Genomic DNA, 24360 nt, shown 5'->3' with positions numbered 1-24360 from the left:
TGATGTTAGCATGTGTGCGTGCGTACGTGTGCGTGTGTGCGTGTGTGCGTGTGTGTGTATGTGTTTATGCTCCGACTGCGCGCACACACACACACACGGTGTAGAGCGCTTACTGTTAAAATGACAGACCCTAGTTTTCAAACACTACGACGTATTTGTCACTATTAAAGCCGTTTTGGGTCGTTTAAATTAGAAATACTTACATTTTCGTACACCTGAAATGGTTCTGGTAATTCAGGTTTTTGTAATACCCCCAAAATGTCTTTTTCATAATTCTAAAAGCAGACGTTCGTCTGAGAAGTAATGGTTATTGAGACAAGCTCTTGTTATTTTTAGACGGCATTTCTCTGTTTAAACATCAAAGACTTTAGATTGTCTCTGTAATAACTTAGTGTTAAAGGGACATACCCTAGTTTCAACCCGTGAAAGTTAACACTAAGTTTAGTTAATCTACAAACCTGCAACACATTTGCATAAAGTTACAATTGAGTGAAACATGAGTCTGTGACTTTGAAATGGTGAAATACCCTCAAAAATAGACTAACCCTCGACTCCATAACTGTTACTTCTCAGACACACGTGCGTTTTTAAAAATATGAGAAATGCATTTTGTGATATTAAAAACACCAGGATGACCAAAAACACTTTCAATGTACGGAAATTGATCATCCAATCAATAAAATCTAAGTAAAGTATGATTTAAGTTATCAAAAACGGTTATAATAGTCCAAAATATGTGTTAGTGTTTAAAAACTAGGGTATGTCCCTTTAATAACAATAAAATATATTTGTTTTTAATAAACATACTAATTAGATGTACCAAATCAGTATTCGAGGCTAACTCTGGCACTTGCTAAATTCACCATTTGCAAATTTTAAAATAATTTGCAAATTTTATTTTCATTTGGTGAAATAATTTCATGTAATAATTGATATTTTGTTAGAATTTGTTTCATAATTTGGTGAAATTTTCTACTCATTTAGCAGCAAGGGATCTTTTATTTGCACTTCCCACAGGCAGGATAGCACAAACCATGGCCTTTGTTGAACCAGTTAGGATCACTGGTCGGTACAAGTGGTTTACACCTACCCACTGAGCCATGCGGAGCACTCACTCAGGGTTTGGAGTCAGTATCTGGATTAAAAATCCCAAGCCTCGACTGGGATCCGAACCCAGTACCTACCAGCCTGTAGTCCGATGGCCTAACCACTATGCCACCGAGGGCTGTAGTTCCCTTTAGAAGCAAAATGATATAAAAATAAAATGATAATATGTTAAAAGGACATACCCTAGTTTCAACCCGTGAAAGTTAACACTAAGTTTAGTTAATCTATGAACCTATAACACATTTGGATTAAATTACAGTTGAGTGAAACATGAGTCTGTGACTTTGAAATGGTGAAATACCCTCTAAAAATAGACTAACACTCGACTCCATAACTGTTACTTCTCAGACGCACGTGCGTTTTTAAAAATATGAGAAATGCATTTTGTGATATTAAAAACACCAGGATGACCAAAAACACTTCGAATGTACGGAAATGGATAATCTAAACAAAACAATCTAAGTAAAGTATGATTTCAGTTATAAAAAACGGCTCTAATAGTAAAACATATGCCTTAGTGTTTAAAAACTAGGGTATGTCCCTTTAATGTTCACGGATTGGAACTAGGGTCTGCGCCTTTAACAATAATTATCGGTGGAGTTTTTTTGTTTTTTTTTAAATTTGTAAGCACATAGCTAATAATCATTGTCTCCAGTACTATTTAACAAAAAACATTTATTTTGCATTTAGAAGTTACATTTGTAAATTTTGATGTTCTGCTCATCAACTGAATATAATATTGAAACTGGTCGTTATAGAAATATTGAACGTGCACTTAGGACCTGCAGTCTCTCTGACACTAAAGCTATATCCTAACCGGACGCGAGCGACACGAGTGATGCGAGCGATTATTTTAGAAATCATTGATTTAAGATGACATTTAACCTAGTACAAATATTAGAACGATCAGAAACACGTTTAATATACAGCCACTAATATTTTACGCAGAAAAATATGATTTCATATGTAATTACAATCGTTAAAAAGTCTCTGTTAGTCGATAACATCTTAAACATTTCAGCAAACTCAGGAATGTCCCTTTAAGTCTTCATAATGTAACTCAATTACACAATCTTGGAAGATATTTGATCCAATCTACTAAACGCAGATAAGTTACTAATTAATTCTAAACTGTGTCCATCCTGAAATTGTTATTCCACTTTTCTATTTATTCCTAACCTATTACTGCATCTTTTACTAATTACGCAATACCATGTTACAGGTATATTTACATGTTTGTCTGATATCGCTGGGTTTTTTTCGTAATTATGTAAATGACTTTAATGTATTATGTAAAATTATGTTTATGCCTATAGGTAATAGCTTATGCAAACAAATTAATTTTATTACACACCTGTTCAATCTCACTATAGTAATAAAGACATTTTGAAACAGTGTGATACATTTATTTTGTATCGCACATATGTGCGTTCTGAACCGGAACTTCTAAATGGGGAATTCCCTTTTTATTTTTCCTGCAATTAGCCTCTTTTATTTACTGACGTTATATATGATTTACAAATTACGTCACATAGTATTTGAAACATTACACAAGGCTGCCGCAGAGTATGATTCTTAACGTTAAGTAAATCCGTGAAAGGAGTTTTGATCATAGATTTAACAAAATATTGTTATGACGTTCAATTAAAAACCAGCAGGTGTGTAATAAATACAGAACTTCACATACGTTGTTTTCGCTTCCTATTTATTACACTCGTTTATTTTTGCGCAAAATAAACTCTTGCAAAAAATAGGAAGCGAAAACAACGTACGTGAAGTTCTGTATATGAATTGAATGATATCAAACTAGGATATTCAGCCTCCAGCTGATTGTGTTTCGAATTCTGAACCACGAAGGCGAAACCTACTGAGATGAATTAGACGAATATTGAACTGTTGTTACAAGTCAATTAGTGTGCGCCACTAATGCGTTCGCAAATACTTTATTTCAGAATTATTCAATGTTTGACATGCATTATCACTTTATTAATAAATCAACGTGCCGTGAAGAATGTGTTTAGTGGAGAATAAGGTCCCACAGTGCTCTAATGGTTTCGTTAAAGAAAACAAAATTTAACATTTTAGCCTTCAGCAAGTGATAATAATTTCATTGCACACCCGTGAAACCCGTGCATCCGAACACAAGTCAAGGTCAAGGGCATATTGTTGGTTAAACGTTTCCCTGCGTTTAACTAATTCCTGCGTTAAGGATAGCTGTCGTTGACACGAGTGTTCAGAAACGCTGCAGTTAAAGTCTTTCTTTTTCTTTCTTTTTTTCTTTAAAAAAACCAACAAAGTGTATTAACCCCAGAGACAAATTTGATAGTGTCAGGGTTTGGGGCCCTGATATCACTACCTTACAATAATGTTATATAAGAAATATATATATATATATATATATATATATATACCGTTACACCTTTTGTTACTACTTAATGTTTCACGCTATGAGCGATCATCATAGCGTGAAAACTTTAAGTAGTAACAAAAGGTGTAACGGTATATATATTTATACTGGCTCCCCAAGAGATAGAGCACTATACCAGCCACACCAGGAAGAATACTGTATTGTATTGTATATATATATATATATATATATATATATATATATATATATATATATATATATATATATATATATATATATAATGTATTACACTAGTAATAATGGAATAATATGAAAAATAAAGTTTTTAGGGGTTAACAGCGAACAATGAAACAAAGATTGAAGAAAAGAGAGATTGAATTTAAAGATTAAATTTCGAGAACGAGAATTGTACACTTTGTATTGGCTTGTATTAACATGAGTGTTCAGAAACGCTGCAAGTTAAAGTCTTTCAACGTACACTCCCCCGGCCCTTAATGACCCCCTGGCTAAGGTGAACGCAAAAATATCATGTTGCCATACACAACTTCTTACATTATTTTAAAACCAATCCGAAAATAAACGAAACTAGTGCAAATGATTGATAATGTGACAGCCAGTTTGAACCTTCTGACCATCTTTGAAGGAGACATAATTGATATTTGTACAGCACTTATACTGACAGACCATACTAAGATGAAGAAAGCAGCATGCTTTCATACTAATGCGTTTGGCACAAGATGGACAGGTAACTGCAAAGTAGCATGCATTTATGGCGCAATCTGACATTCATTTACCTCTCCAAAACATGATCTGTTCTTGTCAGGGAGATGGTATGAGAAGCATCATCCATAGAAAATGACAATGAAAAATTGTATATCAAACAGTAGATAGGAATGTGCGTTTAAAGGGACATTCCTGAGTTTGCTGCATTGTAAGATGTTTTCGACTAATAAAATATTTCTACGATTAAACTTACATATTAAATATATTTTCTTGTTTAGAATATCAGTGTCTGTATATTCAAAGTGTTTCTGGTCATCTCAATATTTGTAAGACGCCAAAACTGAATTTTGTCTTCAAATAATTTCGTACGTACGAAAAAATAATTGTTAGGAAATTAAATGAAATATAACCTAATAAAAATATTAGAACGATCAGAAACACGTTTAATATATAGCCACTAATATTTCATGCAGAGAAATATATTTGTTATGCAATTACAATCGTTAAAAAGTCTGTGTTAGTCGATATCATCTTTAAACTTACAGCAAACTCAGGAATGTCCCTTTAACACCCCCGTAACACCGGTAAAAACAACTGTCTGTCCATGACAGAAGTTAACGTGTTATATTTGTAACAGATGTTAGTGCATTATATTTGTAACAGATGTCAGTGTGTTATATTTATGACAGATGTTAGTGTGTTATATTTATGACAGATGTTAGTGTGTTATATTTGTCATAGATGTTAATGCGTTATATTTGTAACAGATGTTAGTGCGTTATATTTGTAACAGATGTCAGTGTGTTATATTTATGACAGATGTCAGTGTGTTATATTTGTAACAGATGTCAGAATGTTATATTTATGACAGATGTTAGTGTGTTATATTTGTCATAGATGTTAATGCGTTATATTTGTAACAGATGTTAGTGTGTTATATTTGTAACAGTTGTTAGTGTGTTATATTTATAACATATGTCAGTGTGTTATATTTGTCACAGATGGTAATGCGTTATATTTGTAACAGATGTTAGTGTGTTATATTTGTAACAGATGTTAGTTTTTTATATCTGTAACATATGTCAGTGTGTTATATTTGTCACAGATGTTAATGCGTTATATTTGTAACAGATGTTAGTGTGTTATATTTATGACAGATGTTAATGCTTTATATTTGTAACAGATGTTAGTGTGTTATATTTGTAACAGATGTCAGTGCGTTATATTTATGACAGATGTTAGTGTTATATTTGTAACAGATGTTAGTGTGTTATATTTGTAACAGATGTTAGTGTGTTATATTTATGACAGATAATAGTGTGTTAATATTAGTGACAGATATTACTGTTAATATTAGTGACACATGTTAATGTGTTATATTTGTGACATATGCTAATGTATTATATTTGTGAAGATGTTAATGTGTTACGGTTAGTGACACGTTAATGTGTTATATTTGTGACATATGTTAACGTGTAATATCTGTGACACATGTTAATGTGTTATATTTGTGACATATATTAATGTGTAATATTAGTGACACATGTTAAAACTGTAGATGTAGATGAGTTTGTATTTTGAATTGTGATGTTTTAATATGGCGATGAGAGATTGTAACTATAAACACTTAACACGTGATACAGTAATAATATTTAATTTTATTAATTCCGATGAATTATGATAATTTTCCTGAAACAATACAACATTTATTTTTCGAATGTCATAAGGTACACAGGCTGGATTGGATATTTACTCGAACAGGTACATTTAGTGGTTGATTTGGGCCGTAACGCCGGTCAGCAAACACAGCCTATGATGTATAATGCTAATCCAAGATATGTTACATGATTCCTTCTAAGTACATAGAACCACAATCTTGTCAAATGAAATAAACGAAATGTTTTCAACAAATGATCAGGCAAAAAACCCAAACCCCACAAAAAACGTATGGGTTACTGCGTATGTTTATTCTCGGTCAACACCGTAAGAGGCATTATTAATATATTTACAGAACTTCACATACGTTGTTTTCGTTTCCTATGTATTGCATGAGTTTATTTTGCGCAAGAATATATACCACGAGACTGCGTAGCGGTCGGGTGGTATGTTCTTTCGCAAAATAAACGAGTGCAATAAATAGGATGCGGAAACAACGTATGCGAAGTTCTGTATTCTTTTATGTTTTACAAAAAAAGGTTTATAATTTAACGTCATAACACCACTTTGTTAAATCTATGATCAAAACTCCTTTCATGGATTTGCTTAACATTAAAAATCATGCTCTGTGGCAGCCTTGTGTAATGTTTCAAATACGATGTGACGTAATTTGTAAATCATATATGACGTCAGTAAATAAAAAGCGCTAACTGCAGTAAAAATAAAAAAGGGAATTCCCCATTTAAAAGTTCCGGTCCAGATCGCACGTACGCACAATACAAAATAAATGTATCACACGGTTTCAAAATGTCTTTATCACTATAGTAAGATTGAATAGGTATGTAATAATTTGATTTATTACACCGCAGTGGAAGAGATACCCATGTGATATTTATTTTCTCTTCATATTGTGGAATACGTCTTTTGAGAGGTCATGACCTCCGATCACGCGAGCAACGGTGTCACACAGTACAATTCTGCACAGGTGTTTTGCGGAAAGTGTCCAGATGGTTCTTTTGATTCATATTTTTTAAATCGGAAAAATACTTCCTGTCAATTCTTATATTTAATATTAGAAGCATAATTTAACAACATATATATTTTAATAATTTAGTTTAGCCGTGAATATGTTTATACTATTGTTGATGTAAACGTCATTGATAGATGTGTAGCGTAGGAAGTAAGGAAGGAAATGTTTTATTTAACGACGCACTCAACACATTTTATTTACGGTTATATGGCGTCGGACATATGGTTAAGGACCACACAGATATTGAATAGAAACCCGCAGCACGGGATCTTTTATATGCACCATGCCACAGACAGGGTAGTACATACCACGACCTTTGATATACCAGTCGTGGTGCACTGGCTGGAACGAGAAATAGCCCAATGGGACCACCGATGGGCATCGATCCCACACCGACCGCGCATCGAGCGAACGCTGTACCACTGGGCTACGTCCCGCCCCTGTGTGGCGTAGGAATGCAAAGTTTCATTGATAAATAGCTAAATAAAGTAGCCACAACATGACGTCATTTTGCTAAATGACGCTATCTGGTAAACGACGTCATTTTCATGGTCTTTAATCCGTGCATTTTCATGTCTTGTTTAGTTATTTTGGAAGTCATTCTGTGCGATGTTTGTTCATTGATGTGCGGTGTAATAAATAAAACACTATAATCATTCGCTCGTGATGTACGATTACAAATACACTCATTATAATATAAACGGTCTCACACGAGAACTTATTCTCTATGTATTAAATTAATATGATTCATTCAGAAATCATCATAAATGGACGCTACGAAGATTGCTTGGCAATTCAACATATATCAGCAATAATGAGATGAAAATTTGTGTTTTTGTTAAATTTTGTCAACACCGTAACGGTCAACACCGTAACATTATGAAGTTACAACCACATGTTCAACATGAATAGCTTTAAAATGTACCGACGTGTCGGTTAACAAACATTATTTTGCACGCCTATTGTTTTGGCGTATTAATTGTTTGAAAATTCAATAATTGCGTCTAACATTCTGTTTTCGTGGCAATTGGAAGCTTTCTCCGTGTACCGTTCATGCTATTTTGCTCTTTGATGGGCTACTAAGAATATGAATCAGTAATTGTTCATCACGTATAAAATATTTAAATTTTTTATTAAATGAAAATAAAGTGTGTCAACACCGTAACATGGCAACCATTCCCTGTTCCGGAAAAAAAAAGTTTATAAAAATACTAAAATCCTATGTAAAGATCGCTGCTTGAATTTGAAATGCATAAAAGTATGCATACCTGACCCCAGAGATATGACATGACCATAAAACATCATATTTTAAAAACATTAATTTTACCAAAGGTAACAGGCCTCGGTGGCGTCGTGGCAGGCCATCGGTCTACAGGCTGGTAGGTACTGGGTTAGGATCCCAGTCAAGGCATGGCATTTTTAATCCAGATACCGACTCCAAACCCTGAGTGAGTGCTCTGCAAGGCTCAATGGATAGGTGTAAACCACTTGCACCGACCAGTGATCCATAACTGGTTCAACAAAGGCCATGGTTTGTGCTGTCCTGCCTGTGGGAAGCGCAAATAAAAGATCCCTTGCTGCCTGTCGTAAAAGAGTAGCCTATATGGCAGCGGGTTTCCTCTAAAAAAATATGTGTGTTCCTTAACCATATGTCTGACGCCATATAACCGTAAAATAAAATGTGTTGAGTGCGTCGTTAAATAAAACACTTTTTTCTTTCTTTTACAGAAGGTACTAATATGCAAAGTGACAACTTCTGGGAGAATGGCCCAAATACAATATATTTAATAATGAATGGGTAACGTGGCAAACACTATTTTTTAAATTTAAATCAATGCCCTGGAAGAGTTTAAAGTAATATTCTTTCGTACTAGACATGTCTCTGTCATTACTATAGCTGGGCGGTATTGAAATTTTAGGTTCGGTATCAATATCGGTATTTTTGGGGTGATTTACCTCGGTATCGGTACGGTATTCGGTATTGACACCATACCGATATTGAGCGCTATTTTGGGTATACTCGGCTTTAAATGCATGCCTGTGTTATGGCTCACCCGCTAATTTCATCTAAATACAATTAAATTCCATACACAAGGCTCTCGTCTGATTTATACCAAACCATTTTGCGTTCGTCAGATATATTATTAGTGCTTTCCGGGAAATATTTTTGAATACCGAAATTTCGGTATTTTGAAATTCGCTCGGTACGGTAAATCGGTATACCGAAACCAAACGGTATATACGGTATACCGCCCAGCTCTAATAATTACCTGTATACATTGCTACTAATATAAATACTGTGTATTGTAGTGATTTAGGGCACCATCCCTCTTCTGGGACAATAAAGTTATTAAATATTATGTCGGGGGGGGGGGGGGGGGGGGGGGGGCACCCCCCCCCCCCAAACAAAAATTAAATTAAATTATTATAATTTATCACTTCCAAGGGACTTTATCTTGCCCAGTTTATATAAACTAAGCAAATAAACACCATAAAAAGTCACAGTTTATTTTGTTTAACCATACCACTAGAGCACACTGGATGTCAGACTTTTGGCAATTCTGACAGACTTCAGTATGGGAACCTATTTACGCACTTTCCCACAAGCAGGACAGTGCATGCCACTTTCTTTGATATATCAGTCGTGAGAAGATCTACTATAACACCACAGAACACTTTAACATAAATGTATTGTATACATTTTGTGACTGTAACATAAATGTATTGTATACATGTTGTGACTGTAATATAAATGTATTGTATACATTTTGTGACTAACATAAATGTATTGTATACATTTTGTGACTGTAATATCAATGTATACATTTTGTGACTATAACATAAATGTATTGTATACATTTTGTGACTAACATAAATGTATTGTATACATTTTGTGACTGGTTTTCTTCCTGTGTCTTTTTCTGTAGTTGTTCATATAATCGTGTAATCATAGATAATAGCGGCGGGACGTAGCCCAGTGGTAAAGCGCTCATCTTATGTGCGGTCGGTCTAAGATCGATCTTCGTTGGTGGACCTACTGGGCTATTTCTCGTTTCAGTCAGTGCACCACGACTGGTATATCACAGGCCGTGGTATGTGCTATCCTCTCTGAGGGATGGTGCATAAAAAGATCCCTTGCTACCAATGAAACAATGTAGCGGGTTTCCCAACTGTTTGACATCCAATAGCCGATGATTAATAAATTAATTTGCTCTAGTGCTGTCATTAAATAAAACAAACTTAATTTTTTTCCATAATCGTGTAATCATAGATAATGAATAAAGCAAGTGTCTGTCTATAAGCATATAAGACTGGGGGGGGGGGGGGGGGGGAGAGGCAGGGCTGGAGTAAATCCTCAAATTCGGGCACAAACGGTAGAGAGAGTCTGGCAAAAGTTGCTAAACTGAGACCTTTTTACCATGTATTTCCATTATCCTACCCGCAAAATTAGTTAAAAATTCGTTGTGATTCATTTGCAACCCTATATGGCTGTTTAGCAGTAATGCTAGTATATATACTCTTGATGATAAACTTGAAATAATAAACCTCTGTAAACCGGATACCCCTCAAAACCGAACTTTTTTCTTTGTCCCATGGCTGTCCGGTTTTGAGGGATTTCACTATATATATATATATATATATATATATATATATATATATATATATATATAAACCCGTTGCTATCCATATATGGGTCCACCCAATTTTTTTTTAGTTATTTTCAAATGCAAAAATGTTGTTGTCTGTGGCATATTATATGAGTACCTACCTTGCTGGCCACCGTGGACGACTGTAACAACGTGGCTGCCCACGTCCATTGCGAGACGATCGTCGTAGCGGTCAACCCGACGTTCACCTTTCCACCAGCATCGAACGAGGTATCCAGAGAATTCTGAAGAAAACAAATTCATATAATGAGACTCAGATATTAGTCAACTTTTAAAAAGATTGTCCATAAAAACATAAGCAGAATCAAGGTGGGGGGCCTTGAAACATAGCTTTACATGCAAGATTACAATGCATATTATACATAAACACAATGTATCAATTGTATATATAACTTTTTCTTACCCAAATGGTCTACAATAAACAGTTACATATATATCGTATTTTCCCACTCTGTCTTTGTGGCATGGGCTATAATAATACATTTGAAAACTGTTATAGCACACTTGTGACATAATCATGGGCGTACATAGGATTTTGAAATGGGGGGTTCCAATACACAGGATTTTGAAAAGGGGGGTTCCAAAATAGATTGCAGAGATATTGGGCATATATTTCTGTGTTGAGTAAATATAATAATGTCAGATATCAATGTCAGATATATTAAATTATAAAAAAAGCGATTTCAGGGGGGGTTCGGTCGAACCCATCGAACCCCCCCCCCCCATGTACGCCCATGATAATTATAATTGCTAAACAGTTACATATATATCGTATTTTCCCACTCTGTCTTTGTGGCATGGGCTATAACAATACATTTGAAAACTGTTATAGCACACTTGTGACGTAATTATAATTGCTATAGCAACTGCAAGCTTGCGATCGTCGCGGCTATGATATTGACGTCATTCCGCGTCACTTTAATTGACACCGCTGAATCATATTAGCCTCGATTAAAGTATATCGTGAAGCGATTACAATCATATTTAACGTTTGTTATAAAGCACACTGTGTGGATAATAAATAAATTATATCATTCTCGGTAGTACCATATGAAATTTATTCATGCAATAATCTATATATACACTGAAATAAATACATACTTTATATACTTACATGTATATATTTGTTTATATATATACACCGTATTTAGATAGATACGATATATCTATCTATCTACTAGTATCTATCCATATATCTATCTATCTATCTATCTATCTATCTATCCGTCTGTCTGTCTGTCTGTCTGTCTATCTATATCAGTATATCTATCTACCTATCCATCCATCCATCCATCCATCTCTCTCTCTCTGTCTCTGTCTGTCTCTCTGTCTCTCTGTCTCTCTCTCTCTCTCTTTCTCTCTCTCTCTCTCTCTCTCTCTCTCTCTCTCTCTCTCTCTACTACTACTACTATATCTAGATTACTATGTCTGTGTTGTTTACCGATCTCTCTCTCTCTCTCTCTCTCTCTCTCTCTCTCTCTCTCTCTCTCTCTCTCGCTTGCTCGCTCGCTCGCTCGCTCTGTTTGTGTGTGTCTATGTGTGTAGGTATTTTCTCTCTCTCTCTCTCTCTCTCTCTCTCTCTCTCTCTCTCTCTCTCTCTCTCTCTCTCTCTCTCTCTCTCTCTCTCTCTCTCTCTCTCTCTCTCTCCTACTATATCTAGATTATTATGTCTGTGTTGTTTACCGATAACGCTTGCTTTAACAGGTAGAAGAGTTGCCTCTTGAGAGGTCAATAACATATGGTCGTTGTAAACACGGACAAGGTCAGGCCTAAACGAATTGCTTAATTTTGGCGTCATGGAGGGGCTATTGATTCCGCCATTGATATAACTGAGTATGGTTATGAGATACATGTTCATTAATCCCTCGTCAAATCAGGAAAATAGAAATAATAGATCAAGGAGACCAAATAGTATATTTATTAGCCAGTGGTAAAGCGCTCGCCTTATGCATGGTCGGTCTGGGATCGATCCCCGTCGGTGGGCCCATTGGGCTATTTTTTGTTCCAGCCAATGCACCATGACTGGCATATCAAAGGCTGTGGTCTGTGCTATCCTGTTTGTGGGATAGTGCATATAAAAGATCCCTTGCTGCTATTGAAAAAATGTCAAAATGTCAAAAAATACAAAATGTTTGACATCCAATAGCCGATGATTAACACATTGATGTGCTCGTGTGAGTAATGAGTATTCTAATTCTAAAACAAACACTAAGTCTAAGTTCCAGTATCCAATTAAGGTTCAAGCACGCTGTCCTGTGCACACGCCTCAGCCATGTGGGCTGTCTATCCAGGACAGTGGGTTAGTTGTTAGTGAGAGAGAAGTCGGTGTAGTGGCATCACACCTAACCATTGACTCGGTAAACTCGCTCTGGGTGCTCGTTCCAACCAGTGCTCCACAACTGGTGTAACAAAGGCCGTGGTATGTACTATCCTGTCTGTGGGATGGTGCATATAAAAGATCCTTGCTGCTAATAAAAAAGAGTAGCCCATGAAGTGGCGACAACGTGTTTTCTCTCTCAATATCTGTGTGGTCCGTAACCATATGTCTGACGCCATATAACCGTAAATAAAATGTGTTGAGTGCGTCGTTAAATAAAACAGTTCCTTCCTTCCTTTGCTCTGGGTGAAAGCCGCTATCGGGAATCGACACCATTATCTACCAGCCTCAACTCCGATGGCTTAACCACTGCACCTTAGGCTATCACTCTACCACAAAAGTAAATCCGACTCCTTACATACATAATAAAGGTAGTTTCAAGCAATATCGACCCGTCATAATGTAAAGCAAACTGGTGTGTGTTTTATTGATTAATTAACGCCAGTAATACATTCATAAATGCTTGGTCCCAGGGTGTAATACAATCGATACATGAATGTTAGTGGGATTAACTATTAGATAAACCCATCAACATGAGTACACCCAAGTTGTTCTGTGTGCAAATGTACACCATATAAATGGCGGATAAAGCGGAATGCAGGTTCGTGTTTCAGCAGATAGAGAATTCAGAAATGCGTACTCGCGTTCAGGCCATCGGTCTACAGGCTGGTAGGTACTGGGTTCGGATCCCAGTCGAGGCATGGGATTTTTAATCCAGATACCGATTCCAAACCCTGAGTGAGTGCTCCGCAAAGCTCATTGGGTAGGTGTAAACCACTTGCACCGACCAGTGATCCATAACTGGTTCAACAAAGGCCATGGTTTGTGCTATCCTGCCTGTGGAAAGCGCAAATAAAAGATCCCTTGCTGCCTGTCGTAAAAGAGTAGCCTATGTGGCGATATCGGGTTTCCTCTAAAAAAAAACAGTGTCAGAATGACCATATGTCCAATAGCCGATGATAAGATAAAAAAATCAGTGTGCTCTAGTGGCGTCGTTAAATAAAAACATTAAAAAAAACTTTACTATTTACTCGCGTTCAGTTCTGAATAAAATAGTTTTGATTTTAGGTGCACAGGCCTCGGTGCTACAGTGTTTCAATCATCGGACTTAAGGCTGGTAGGTACAAGGTTCGCATCCCGCTATCGACTCTCATCCAGATGGAGGGGCGGGACGTAACTCAGTGGTAAAGCGTTCTCCTGATGCGCCATCGATCTAGGATCGATCCCTGTCGGTGGGCCCATTGGGTTATTTTTCATCACAACCAGTGCACCACGACTGGTATATCAAAGGCCGTGGTATGTGCTATCCTGTCTGTGGGATGGTGCATATAAAATATCCCTTGCTACTAATAGTAAAATGTAGCGGGTTTCCTCTCTATGACTGTGTCAAAATGACCATATGTTTGACATCCAATAGCCGATGATTCATAAATCAGTGTGCCCTAGTTAAACAAAACAAATTTCTATTTTTATTCATCAGATAACGAATTCAGAAATACGTACTCACGTTCAGTTATGAATAAAATAGTTTTGACTTTACGTACACAGGCCTCGGTGATGTAGTGGTTAAATCATCGGACTTAAGGCTGGTAGGTACTGGGTTCGCATCCCACTACCGGCTCCCATCCAGATCGAAAGTTAATGGCTATGTTACATTGCTTATTAGTACAAAACATTTTATGCACTGGCAATGAATAAATACACTTTTATGTGTTACACAGATGTCATGCAGTATAAACTGGAGGTTGAAATGGAACAGCGATTTTCAACTAAAATGAGGGTTGCTGATAAAAACTCATGAAATCTTTTAAATGGTATGTTACCAGAACAGAACTAAGAACACATCTTTATTTACACTCAGATCACATAACAAGTGATACATGAGCACATAGTTACAGTATGTGCAATATAATAATACAGCGGTTTTATATAATATATAATATAATAATACAAGATTAACAGGCATAAATGTTCTCACAATGTTATCTAAAAATTTACAAGTATTATTTAATAAAGCAATATTCGTGCTACAGAATAGATCATGATATTTAATTGCATTTGGTTTTATATAGTAATATTTTGGTATGTACTTGCATCTTTCACTTCGGAAAAAATAGCATTCAAATAGAAAGTGATATTCATCACCAACAACATCATCGTGACATAAACAAAATTTCCATTCACACCTGGGAATATTTTCCCATCTACCAACTTCTACTTGGAGCCTGTGATTGGCAATGCGATAATTAGTGATAGTAGACCTATGTTTTGTATTTAAAAGTAATAAATATGGTTCCAAATTTATGATTTCTTTAAAGATCCTACAGGGCCGTACCCTCCGGGGGGGGGGGGCAGGGGGGGCAGCTGCCCAGTCCTTTTTTTTTTTTTTATATATCCCAGTAATAGCATAGAAATGTTTAATCTTTATAGTATGTTAAAAATTATTTATAAAATTTAGTGCCCCCCCATGGATTTTGGTCAGGGTACGGCCCTGTCCTATAGTCAGTACCTTTGCTAGAATGGTAAATGTTGTCTCTCCATAACTGCAAGTACTGGTCTTTAAGTCTCTCAAGAATAATATCGCTAACGTTTCCATAATTAACAACATTTTGAGATAACCATACGTACGTAAATCCTGTTTCATTAAAAATATTTTCTACAAAATTAAACCATTTATATGCATGTATTCCATAAACATAATCAGATAAAAGGGCATTGTATATTCTAAAGGATAGCTTATTTTTGTTATCACTATTTAACATCCTACACCAATAGCTAATCATTCTACTTTTCACATAAACAACAAGTGGGAACCTTCCAAGCTCACCATAAATCATATAAAGTGGTGTGCTACGTTTTACACCAAGAATACTTCGCAAAAATCGTATATGTACACTTTCAACAATAGAACAATTTTCAAAACCCCATATCTCACAGCCATAAAGTAAAATAGGTAAAATAGTCTGGTCGAAAAGTTTAAGCTGACAGTCAATTGGTAAGTTGAGGTTACTTAATCGAGATTTAAGTAAAAACATAGCTTTGGTGGATTTGGTTACCACGACCCCCATTTTCTTGCAGGTAGATTAAATATAAAGTGTAACATTTTTATTGGTGTACTGCTTGAGTGAATCATATCAGGTTTATCAGTTAACGTTATCGGCAACAGGAATTTAATTGGTACCATGGAACACGAAGTGAATATTTCAAACCGCTAAAACTATAGATATAATATAGAATTTCCGCCGCCATAGGTGGACGAATGAAGGGGTGTTGTGATGGAAGCGTAACATGACAATGAAATTAGTATCACAGATGAAGATAACTGTCATTAACGGGCCTCGGTGGTGTCGTGGTTAAGCCATCGGACATAAGGCTGGTAGGTACAGGGTTCGCAGCCCGGTACCGTCTCCCACCCAGAGCGAGTTTCAACGACTCGGTGGGTAAGTGTAAGACCATACACCCTCTTCTCTCTCACTAACCACTAACAGATAACAACGTACCCACTGTCCTGGACAGACAGCCCAGATAGCTGTGTGTGTGTGTGTGTGTGTGTGTGTGTGTGTGTGTGTGTGTGTGCCCAGAACAGCGTGCTTGAACCGTAACTGGATATAAGCAGGAAAATAAGTTAAAATTAAATTAACTATCGTTAATCATACGGCAGCCCAGCAACAGAAACCCTATAGTCCAGGGCCCATATTTTCGAAGCTATCTTAGCCTACGAAATCGTAAAATCATCGTAAGCTATGACGTCACTATGGCGTGTGCTGTAGTGACGTCACAACCTACGACGGTTTTACGATTTCGTAGCGCTAAGATGGCTTCGAAAATATGGGCCCTGGGTCTATATTTTCGAAGCTATCTTAGCCTACGAAATCGTGAAATCATCGTAAGCTATGACGTCACTATGGCGTGCGCTGTAGTGACGTCACAACCTACGACGGTTTTACGATTTCGTAGCGCTAAGATGGCTTTGAAAATATGGGCCCCATGACAGTAAATATTTAGCTATGTCCAGGACAGTGGGATATTTAGTCAGTCGTCGCGAAACAAGGGTAACACTAGTCTAACTGCAGTCAAATGCGTACGGGCTTCCATTGTTGTAGGGGCGGGACGTAGCCCAGTGGTAAAGCGCTCGCTTGATGCGCGATCGGTTTAGGATCGATCCCCGTCGGTGGCCCCATTGGGCTATTTCTCGTTCCAGCCAGTGATCCACAACTGGTGTAACAAAGGCCGTGGTATGTACTATCCTGTCTGTGGGATGGTGCATATAAACTACCACTTGCCGCTAATCGAAATGAAGTGGCGACAGCGGGTTTCCTCTCTCAATATATGTGTGGCCCTCAACCATATGTCCGACGCCATATAACCGTAAATAAAATGTGTTGAGTGTGTCGTTAAATAAAATATTTTCTTCCTTCCCATTTTTGTAGGGGTGGGTGGGTGCAGGCTAGTTTTTTTGCCAGAATTGAACCAAAATGCCCAAATCTGGATGGCAAATTGTGTTTTAAATAGTAGCATTACTGCCAAACAGCTATATAGGTTTGCAAACGTATCACCACACATGTTTACCTGGATTACTGGTAGAATAATGGAAGTACATGTAAAAAGTCTCACGTTAGTACATTTTGCTCGAATATCTCTATCGTTTTTTCCCGAATTTGAGGATTTGCAGTTGCTCCCACCCCCATCCCCCACCCCCCATCTCGTACACTCATGACAACAGTAACAAACACTGATACAAAGTCGATATTTGATGAACACCCCAAATATTTTTGTTTGCTTAATATCTAATGGCTCTCTAAATCACATCACTATGGCGCTTTCTGAAAAACAGAAATATTGATTATGTAGTTTTAAAATCAATAAATTGTAATTTGCCACTCTATAAATATTAGTTTTTCCATATTAATATGACGTGTAACGGTGTTCAGTCTGCAACTCAAACCTCGACACTGTCTGGGTATAAATGTTACAACAATACGTTATAACAAAAGATCTAGACCTATTTACTTATAGATAGTACTAAACCAAATAACTTCCGGCTGGGTCAAAGTTCGAGGTGCTAGAGAAGTGAACACCACAAGTCCTGTGATTGTCAGTGTGTTGGTTGTAAAAGAAAATAGTTTCATCTGGGCAAAAAATGTATGCAATTTTATTTCATCTAGTACCACTGTGTCAAGTAGCCTTGCGCTTGAAACATGTATAGGGTACCTGTAAAAAAGGTACTCGAATTTTGTGCGGAACTAGGGTAGTCATAGACGCTACCCTTTCTCTCAAAAATAAGCAGCTTGACCCCCATTTGTTTTTCTGATTCACTTTAAGGGTGAGGGGTAGTAGTAATATATCCGTGGAGTTTATGTCGATTGATACGCTGCAGGTAGGAGTTTTAGCCACATATGTTACTATTGTTGTCTATGGGATTTGATTTGGTAGTATACACTCTTAAGCACAATACAGGTTTACATAACATACACTGGTGTGTGTGTGTGTGTGTGTGTGTGTGGTGTGTGTGTGTGTGTGTGTGTATTTATTACCCATATGGTCTACAATAAACGGTTACATAAATGTCGTATTTTCCCAGCATAATCTTTATTGCCTGGGTTAAAACAATACCTTGAACACTGTTATTGCACACTAGTGACGTCACAAGTTGCTATAGCAGCTGCAAGCTTGCGACAGACGGTTTCGGAAATTGACATCAATCCGTCACGAGTATGTTTTAAATATGGAAAATATACTGAATTAAATTAAAAACTTCACAATCTCGGCTAATTAGCAAATATGCCAAAAAGAACGTGTTAAATAAGGTATATTTTATTGTATGACGTTCAAAGAAAGAATAGGAATAAATGTTGAGTCAAAAATGTGTTCGATGTGCCCACAGCATTCGTCAAAACCAGAAGCAGTCAAAATGGTAATTCACAAGCAGGGTCGTCTGATGGAATCACAGGTTCAGAAGCGTGTATCCCCTCCATGTGTACCCATAATTGCAAGGCAACGCCTCCTCATTGACTGCCTGATGCGTGTAAAGACTGCATTAGGGATACGGCGCCATTGTTCCACTAATGCGGCACCAAGTTCCTGTAAAGTCTGTGGAGGGTCTTCCCAGCACATCCCAGACGTGCTCGATGGGATTCAGGTCGGGCGACCTTGAAGGCCAATCCATGACATTGATGCCTGCATACCTCAGGTAATCCCTTGTCAAGATGGCCGTGTGGGGTCTGGCGTTGTCATGCTGAAAGATCAGGCCTGGACCATGAGCGCACCTGGTCGCGGTATGCAGCAGCGTTGAGGTTACCACGGATGACAACAAGTCGAATCTGTCAACTTTACTGACACAACACTGAGCATGATGTTTAAACACGTCGTCTCCAAACCCTCTGCTTGACATCTGCAAATCGCAGTGTGAATCTTGATTGAGTCCATCGCAAGTGGCATTGTGCCCACAGTTGACGTTGACGTCGATGAAATTAGGTCAAAATGTGTCCAACATATGGGCGCCATGCGTGGAGGTGAGCGGTTCGCAGCCGATTTCGGATCGTTTGCGCGGACACCCGACGTCTGAAAAGTTCATTACTGGTTGCTGTAGCTGTCATGAAACGGTTGCGCAGGTGACGTAAGACAATATGACGGTCATCTGCCTATGACGTCACACATGGTCTACCCGGTCAGGGATGATCAGCTGTGGTGCCCGTTTGTTGTACTCGTGTCCGCAGACCATAAATTTCCCGTCGACTGCAACCTAACGCCCCTTGCAACGTCAGCTACTGACGTTATCGCGTGCAACATGTCGACAGCACATTCACGCTGCACATTTGTGAGGCGTGGCATCAAAACAGGTCGTAACAAATATCGTTTTAATGTGTTTTGTTGTTGTGTCAGACTACTGTGAGCAAGTAATGATGAAAAGACGTGTGCTATTGTAATCACATGACCAGTGGCACGTGCAAAACCACTTTTGCCTCAATGGTGCTGTGCACGTGCTATGGATCGGGTCACGTGGGCTGTGATGGGCTTCAAATGGATTGTAGGCATTGCCATTACAATATTTATTCCTGAAAAATATTTGCTTTCAACACTCATTGACTTTATTTAAATTTTAGATTGTAAAGTTTTTAATTCGACTCAGTATATCAACCGAGTCTATATTAATCGGTATTTGTCGAGGCTCTGCCAAGACAAACACCGATTAACTCGACTCGGTTGATATTTGACATATTAAAAAAAAACGAGTAGTGAATTCTATTTCTCCTATAGCACTTCTAAAATAGCATTTAATTCAATTTTTAGTAAATGACAGTACTAAAGTCGCCGCCATTGGCAATATGACGTCATCACAATTAGCACAAATTAGTTTGACGTCACGCATTTTAACTAAATCTTTGAAAACGTTACGCTCAGATACACAGGTCTTATTGACTTGTAAGCAAATGACCCATCCACAGCAACACATTACCTAGAGACCTTCCATATTTGCATACTATTATTAACCGGGTTAATACACTAAAATTATCACATGGGTTTATGACATGGATATCATGGGTAAGCTATAGGATAGCGACCAGACAAGCTAGAATTAAGAATTCTCACTTTGGAGATTGAAAATGATAAACTGATAAAAAAGAGAAGAGAATCATCTGCTAAAAAAACAAAAACAATGCGACATAATGCAGTGTGACGTCAACTCGTCTGTCTTTTCAAGCGCTGTAGCTCAACAAAAACTGAACGACCTAGAGCAATATACTAGGAAAAACAGCGTTCGTATTTTTGAGGTAAATGATAAAAACAGAGATGAAACGACAGAGCAGACAATGGAAGCGGCAGTTGGAGTCTTGAAGAAAATAGGAGTGGATATTAAAGTAGGTGACATTAACATTGCACACCGACTTGGGAAATTCAAAGAAGGAAGTTCGCGCCCGATGACTGTTAAATTCGTCTCCAGAATACACAAACAAAAAGTACTCTACAACAGACGGAAATTAGAGGGATCCGGAATAGGGATTGCTGAGGATTTAACAGCCAAAGACCTCGCGTACCTACAACAGTTGAAAGAAGAGAAAACAGTGGAGGCAGCTTGGACACGTGACACAAAGTTTTTTGTAAAACTGAAAAGTGACGGGAAAATAATTAAAGTCTATCCCACTAAATATCTCCATAAATACGCATATGATTCGGACATTATTTACCCATAGAAACAGGACGCTGGAATAGCATCCCAGTCGAAAATAGATTATGTACATTGTGCGAAGAAAATGATATTGGAGATGAATATCACTACTTATTTAAATGCAATTATTTTATGAATACACGCAAACGGTTTATAAAGCCATATTATTATTAAAAACCTAGCACTCTTAAATTCAAAGAACTGTTTAACTGTAATAGAATAAGCACTTTCCGTAAATTGTCAAACTTAATCTCTAAAATTACAAGTAAATTTAGTAAACCACAGATACACATCTTCAATATCATTTTATACTTTTAAAAGTACTGACTTATAAACATTTATCTGCTTTATTTAAATGTTCTGTCACCATGTGTCTTCTTTTTAAAATGTGTATATAGCTATTTTGAATTATATCTGTATATATTCTATGAAGAACTCCTGTTGTCAACTTGTCACTGTAAATAACTATTGTAAAATATGTCCTCATATGCTGTCGTTTGACGGCCTGAGTGAATCGAAATAAAGTTTAAAGTTTGAAAGACACAGACAACGACAACTAAATATTTTTTGCTTGTGTTTTGTGTAAAATGTTACCACAAATTAAATAGCTGAATAGTTTTATATCTAAACACGTGGATGGATTAAACGCGCGCGTGTCTGTATGTGTGTGTGTGTGTGTGTGTGTGTGTGTGTGTGTGTGTGATTTTGGAGATATTTACTTCACTGATTACATGTTTATACATTATTTATAATCAGTGGAAATTGTAAACACAGTATTATGAGTTTCTTGACCTAAGTAAAAATGTAAACCAGCAATAGCAGGTATATGACATACATGTAGAGGTTCCATAAGACCAATCTGCTCGCATTACCATGCACCATACCGTAACTCATAAGAATTACTGTAAATAAATATAAACATATTTCAGTTTACATAAATGATAATATGTCAAGTCACATAAGATACGGTCATGCAATGCGGCAGTGTATTAGTTATTCTCTTACACTGACGTATACCTGCTTTTGTATGTTATGTATATTTGGCGTGCTTGCGTGTGGGTGGGTTTGTGTGGATGCGAGAGAGAGAGAGAGACACACACACACACACACACACACAGAGAGAGAGAGAGAGAGAGAGAGAGAGAGAGAGAGAGAGAGAGAGAGAGAGAGAGAGAGAGAGAGAGAGAGAGAGGGGGGAGAGCAGTTGGGTCAATAGTCCATATAATATATGTTGATGTACGTGAATGAGAATGAATGATGCGGAAATGCCACTGAATTCTTATAATAATGTATGTTTTAGGTGCGTGTTGTATAGTAATATCAACAGCTTTATAATTACCTGTTTAGCTTTAGGGTCAATGTTGTGACGACCAAAAGAGGCTTCGCGGCTCTAAAAGTTGTATTGTCAAATTAGTCGCATGTACTAATAATGCACTTTGTTTTTGAAAGGGTTGGAGTGGTGGATCAAATTGTATGTATTTAAAGCTTCTTTTGGCCGTCGTTATGTGCTTATGTATAATATGTTTATATTGATTTATGAAGCGGGTTTTGATTATTTCAATCATATGGATGTATGTGGATAGTCGATGGGTATCTGCTAAACAGACGTGTGTATGAGGGTATTTTTGCGTGTGTATATTTGTGTGTGTGTGTGTGTGTGTGTGTGTGTGCGCGCGCACGCGCACGCGCGCCAGTGTGTATCCGAATGTGTACTTTTGTGTGTCTGTATTTATAAAATTATGTGGTTGTGCATATCTCTATGACTATAGTGTGTATGGCTGCGTGTGTGTGGATGTACATTGTAAACTATAATTACCTCAATGAGTACAAATGTAAGTTTTTGTTAGCATAAGGGATATATTTTTCTGTGCCCTTCTCATTTTAAGAACTGGGGAGGGGAACCGCATGACCCTTGACCCTTGACCCTTATGATATTTTAGGCTATGCTTAGCTATTGGTTGATACTTTTCTCTTGTTTCAGCTCTTTACAGCCTTTTCCTTTAGAATCCAGAAATACCATTTCTTTCTTTCTTTCTTTCTTTCTTTCTTTCTAATCATGCCCTAATGTTGGTTAACTATTTATGGTGGGGCAGCCATCGGGCCTTTTGGATTTCAAGAATTAACTGGCTATCTTTAAACAAGATCTATTTGATGAAGCTCAGTATACGTGCACTCGTTATGGTAATACATTAAGTATGTCCTGTACAATAAAAGGGGAAGGCGCTATGACATGTTTAAAGATTTTGACACTAAACTGTCAGGGACTTGGGGGTTCAGAAAAGAGAAAAGATGTGTTAAACTATTTAAAATGTAAGAAACTATAACATTTATTGTCTCCAGGATACACATTTTACAACAGCCTTAGAACCGTATATATAGACACGATGAGGGTATAAATGTTTCTTTAGTTCATATGCTACAAATGCCAGAGACGTAGCCGTTATGATTAGTAATAACTTCAAATACAGTGTACACACAATTAAAATGGACGAATTGGGGAATTTTATTTTAATAGATATTACAAACGAAGGTAAAACAATTACACTAGCAAATATATATAGACCAAATGATGACAACATAGCTTTCTTTCAAAACATATTTGAGTATATTGTACAAGTTGGAAATGATAAATTCATAGTATGTGGAGACTTTAAATCTAGTACTAAATCAAGACTTGGACACTTAAAACTATTTGCATGTTAACCATCCAAAGGCTCAAAAAGTAGTTGTTGAAAATATGGAAATGTTTGATATAAAGGACGCATTTAGAAAATTATATCCAAATTTTAGACGATATACTTGGAGAAAACGTCCAACTCTTCTTAGAAACACTGCTCATGGAAATAAGAGGTAAAACAATATTTTATGCAGCTTTTTAAAAAATTAAAAAAAAATAAAATTAGAAAATAAGTTGTGCGATGATATTAAAATTTTGGAGCAAGTAGAAAATATTGATTCAAAAGAAATTGAAAAGAAAACTAATGAATTAATGGAACTGCGAAGAGAAAAGCTTAAAGGTCATTATATTCAGTCACGAGCAAAATGGATAGAAGAAGGAAAAAACCCAACAAACTATTTTTGTAATTTAGAATCAAGGAACTATTTTAGCAAACTTATTTCAAGAATACCTTTAGAAAATGGAAAAGAAATCCGAGATCAAGAATAAATTCTTAAAGAAACTAAAGCTTTCTATCAAAAACTTTACTCCGCACCAGAAGGACAAGATGACAACGATATAATAGAAAAAATGGGTAGATTAAACTT

At 36.8% G+C, this 24360-nt stretch overlaps 2 protein-coding genes across 2 annotated transcripts in view; one reads left to right on the top strand and one right to left on the bottom strand.

Annotated features, from left to right (window-relative positions):
- The window catches only part of LOC121389747 (urea-proton symporter DUR3-like), a 95435-nt gene extending 76068 nt beyond the window's left edge, over window positions 1-19367 (bottom strand). Inside the window, exons 1-2 of the mRNA XM_041521396.1 lie at window positions 19263-19367; window positions 10654-10776 (exon numbers count right to left, since the gene is read on the bottom strand). Coding sequence (XP_041377330.1) covers window positions 10654-10776; window positions 19263-19367 — 228 coding nt within the window. The remainder of the gene's footprint in view (window positions 1-10653; window positions 10777-19262) is intronic.
- Window positions 19368-20488: 1121 nt separating this feature from the next.
- On the top strand, window positions 20489-21457 carry LOC121389625. Its single transcript, XM_041521266.1, has one exon. It carries the CDS (start codon window positions 20597-20599, stop codon window positions 21119-21121), a length of 525 nt encoding a protein of 174 aa, XP_041377200.1. The 5' UTR covers window positions 20489-20596; the 3' UTR covers window positions 21122-21457.
- Window positions 21458-24360: the final 2903 nt, after the last annotated feature.

The sequence above is a fragment of the Gigantopelta aegis genome, chromosome 15 (assembly GCF_016097555.1).
Source record: "Gigantopelta aegis isolate Gae_Host chromosome 15, Gae_host_genome, whole genome shotgun sequence".
NCBI classification, from domain to species: domain Eukaryota; kingdom Metazoa; phylum Mollusca; class Gastropoda; order Neomphalida; family Peltospiridae; genus Gigantopelta; species Gigantopelta aegis.
The sequence above is the reverse complement of the archived record's forward strand: the minus strand, read 5'-3'. Positions and strand labels throughout refer to the sequence as shown.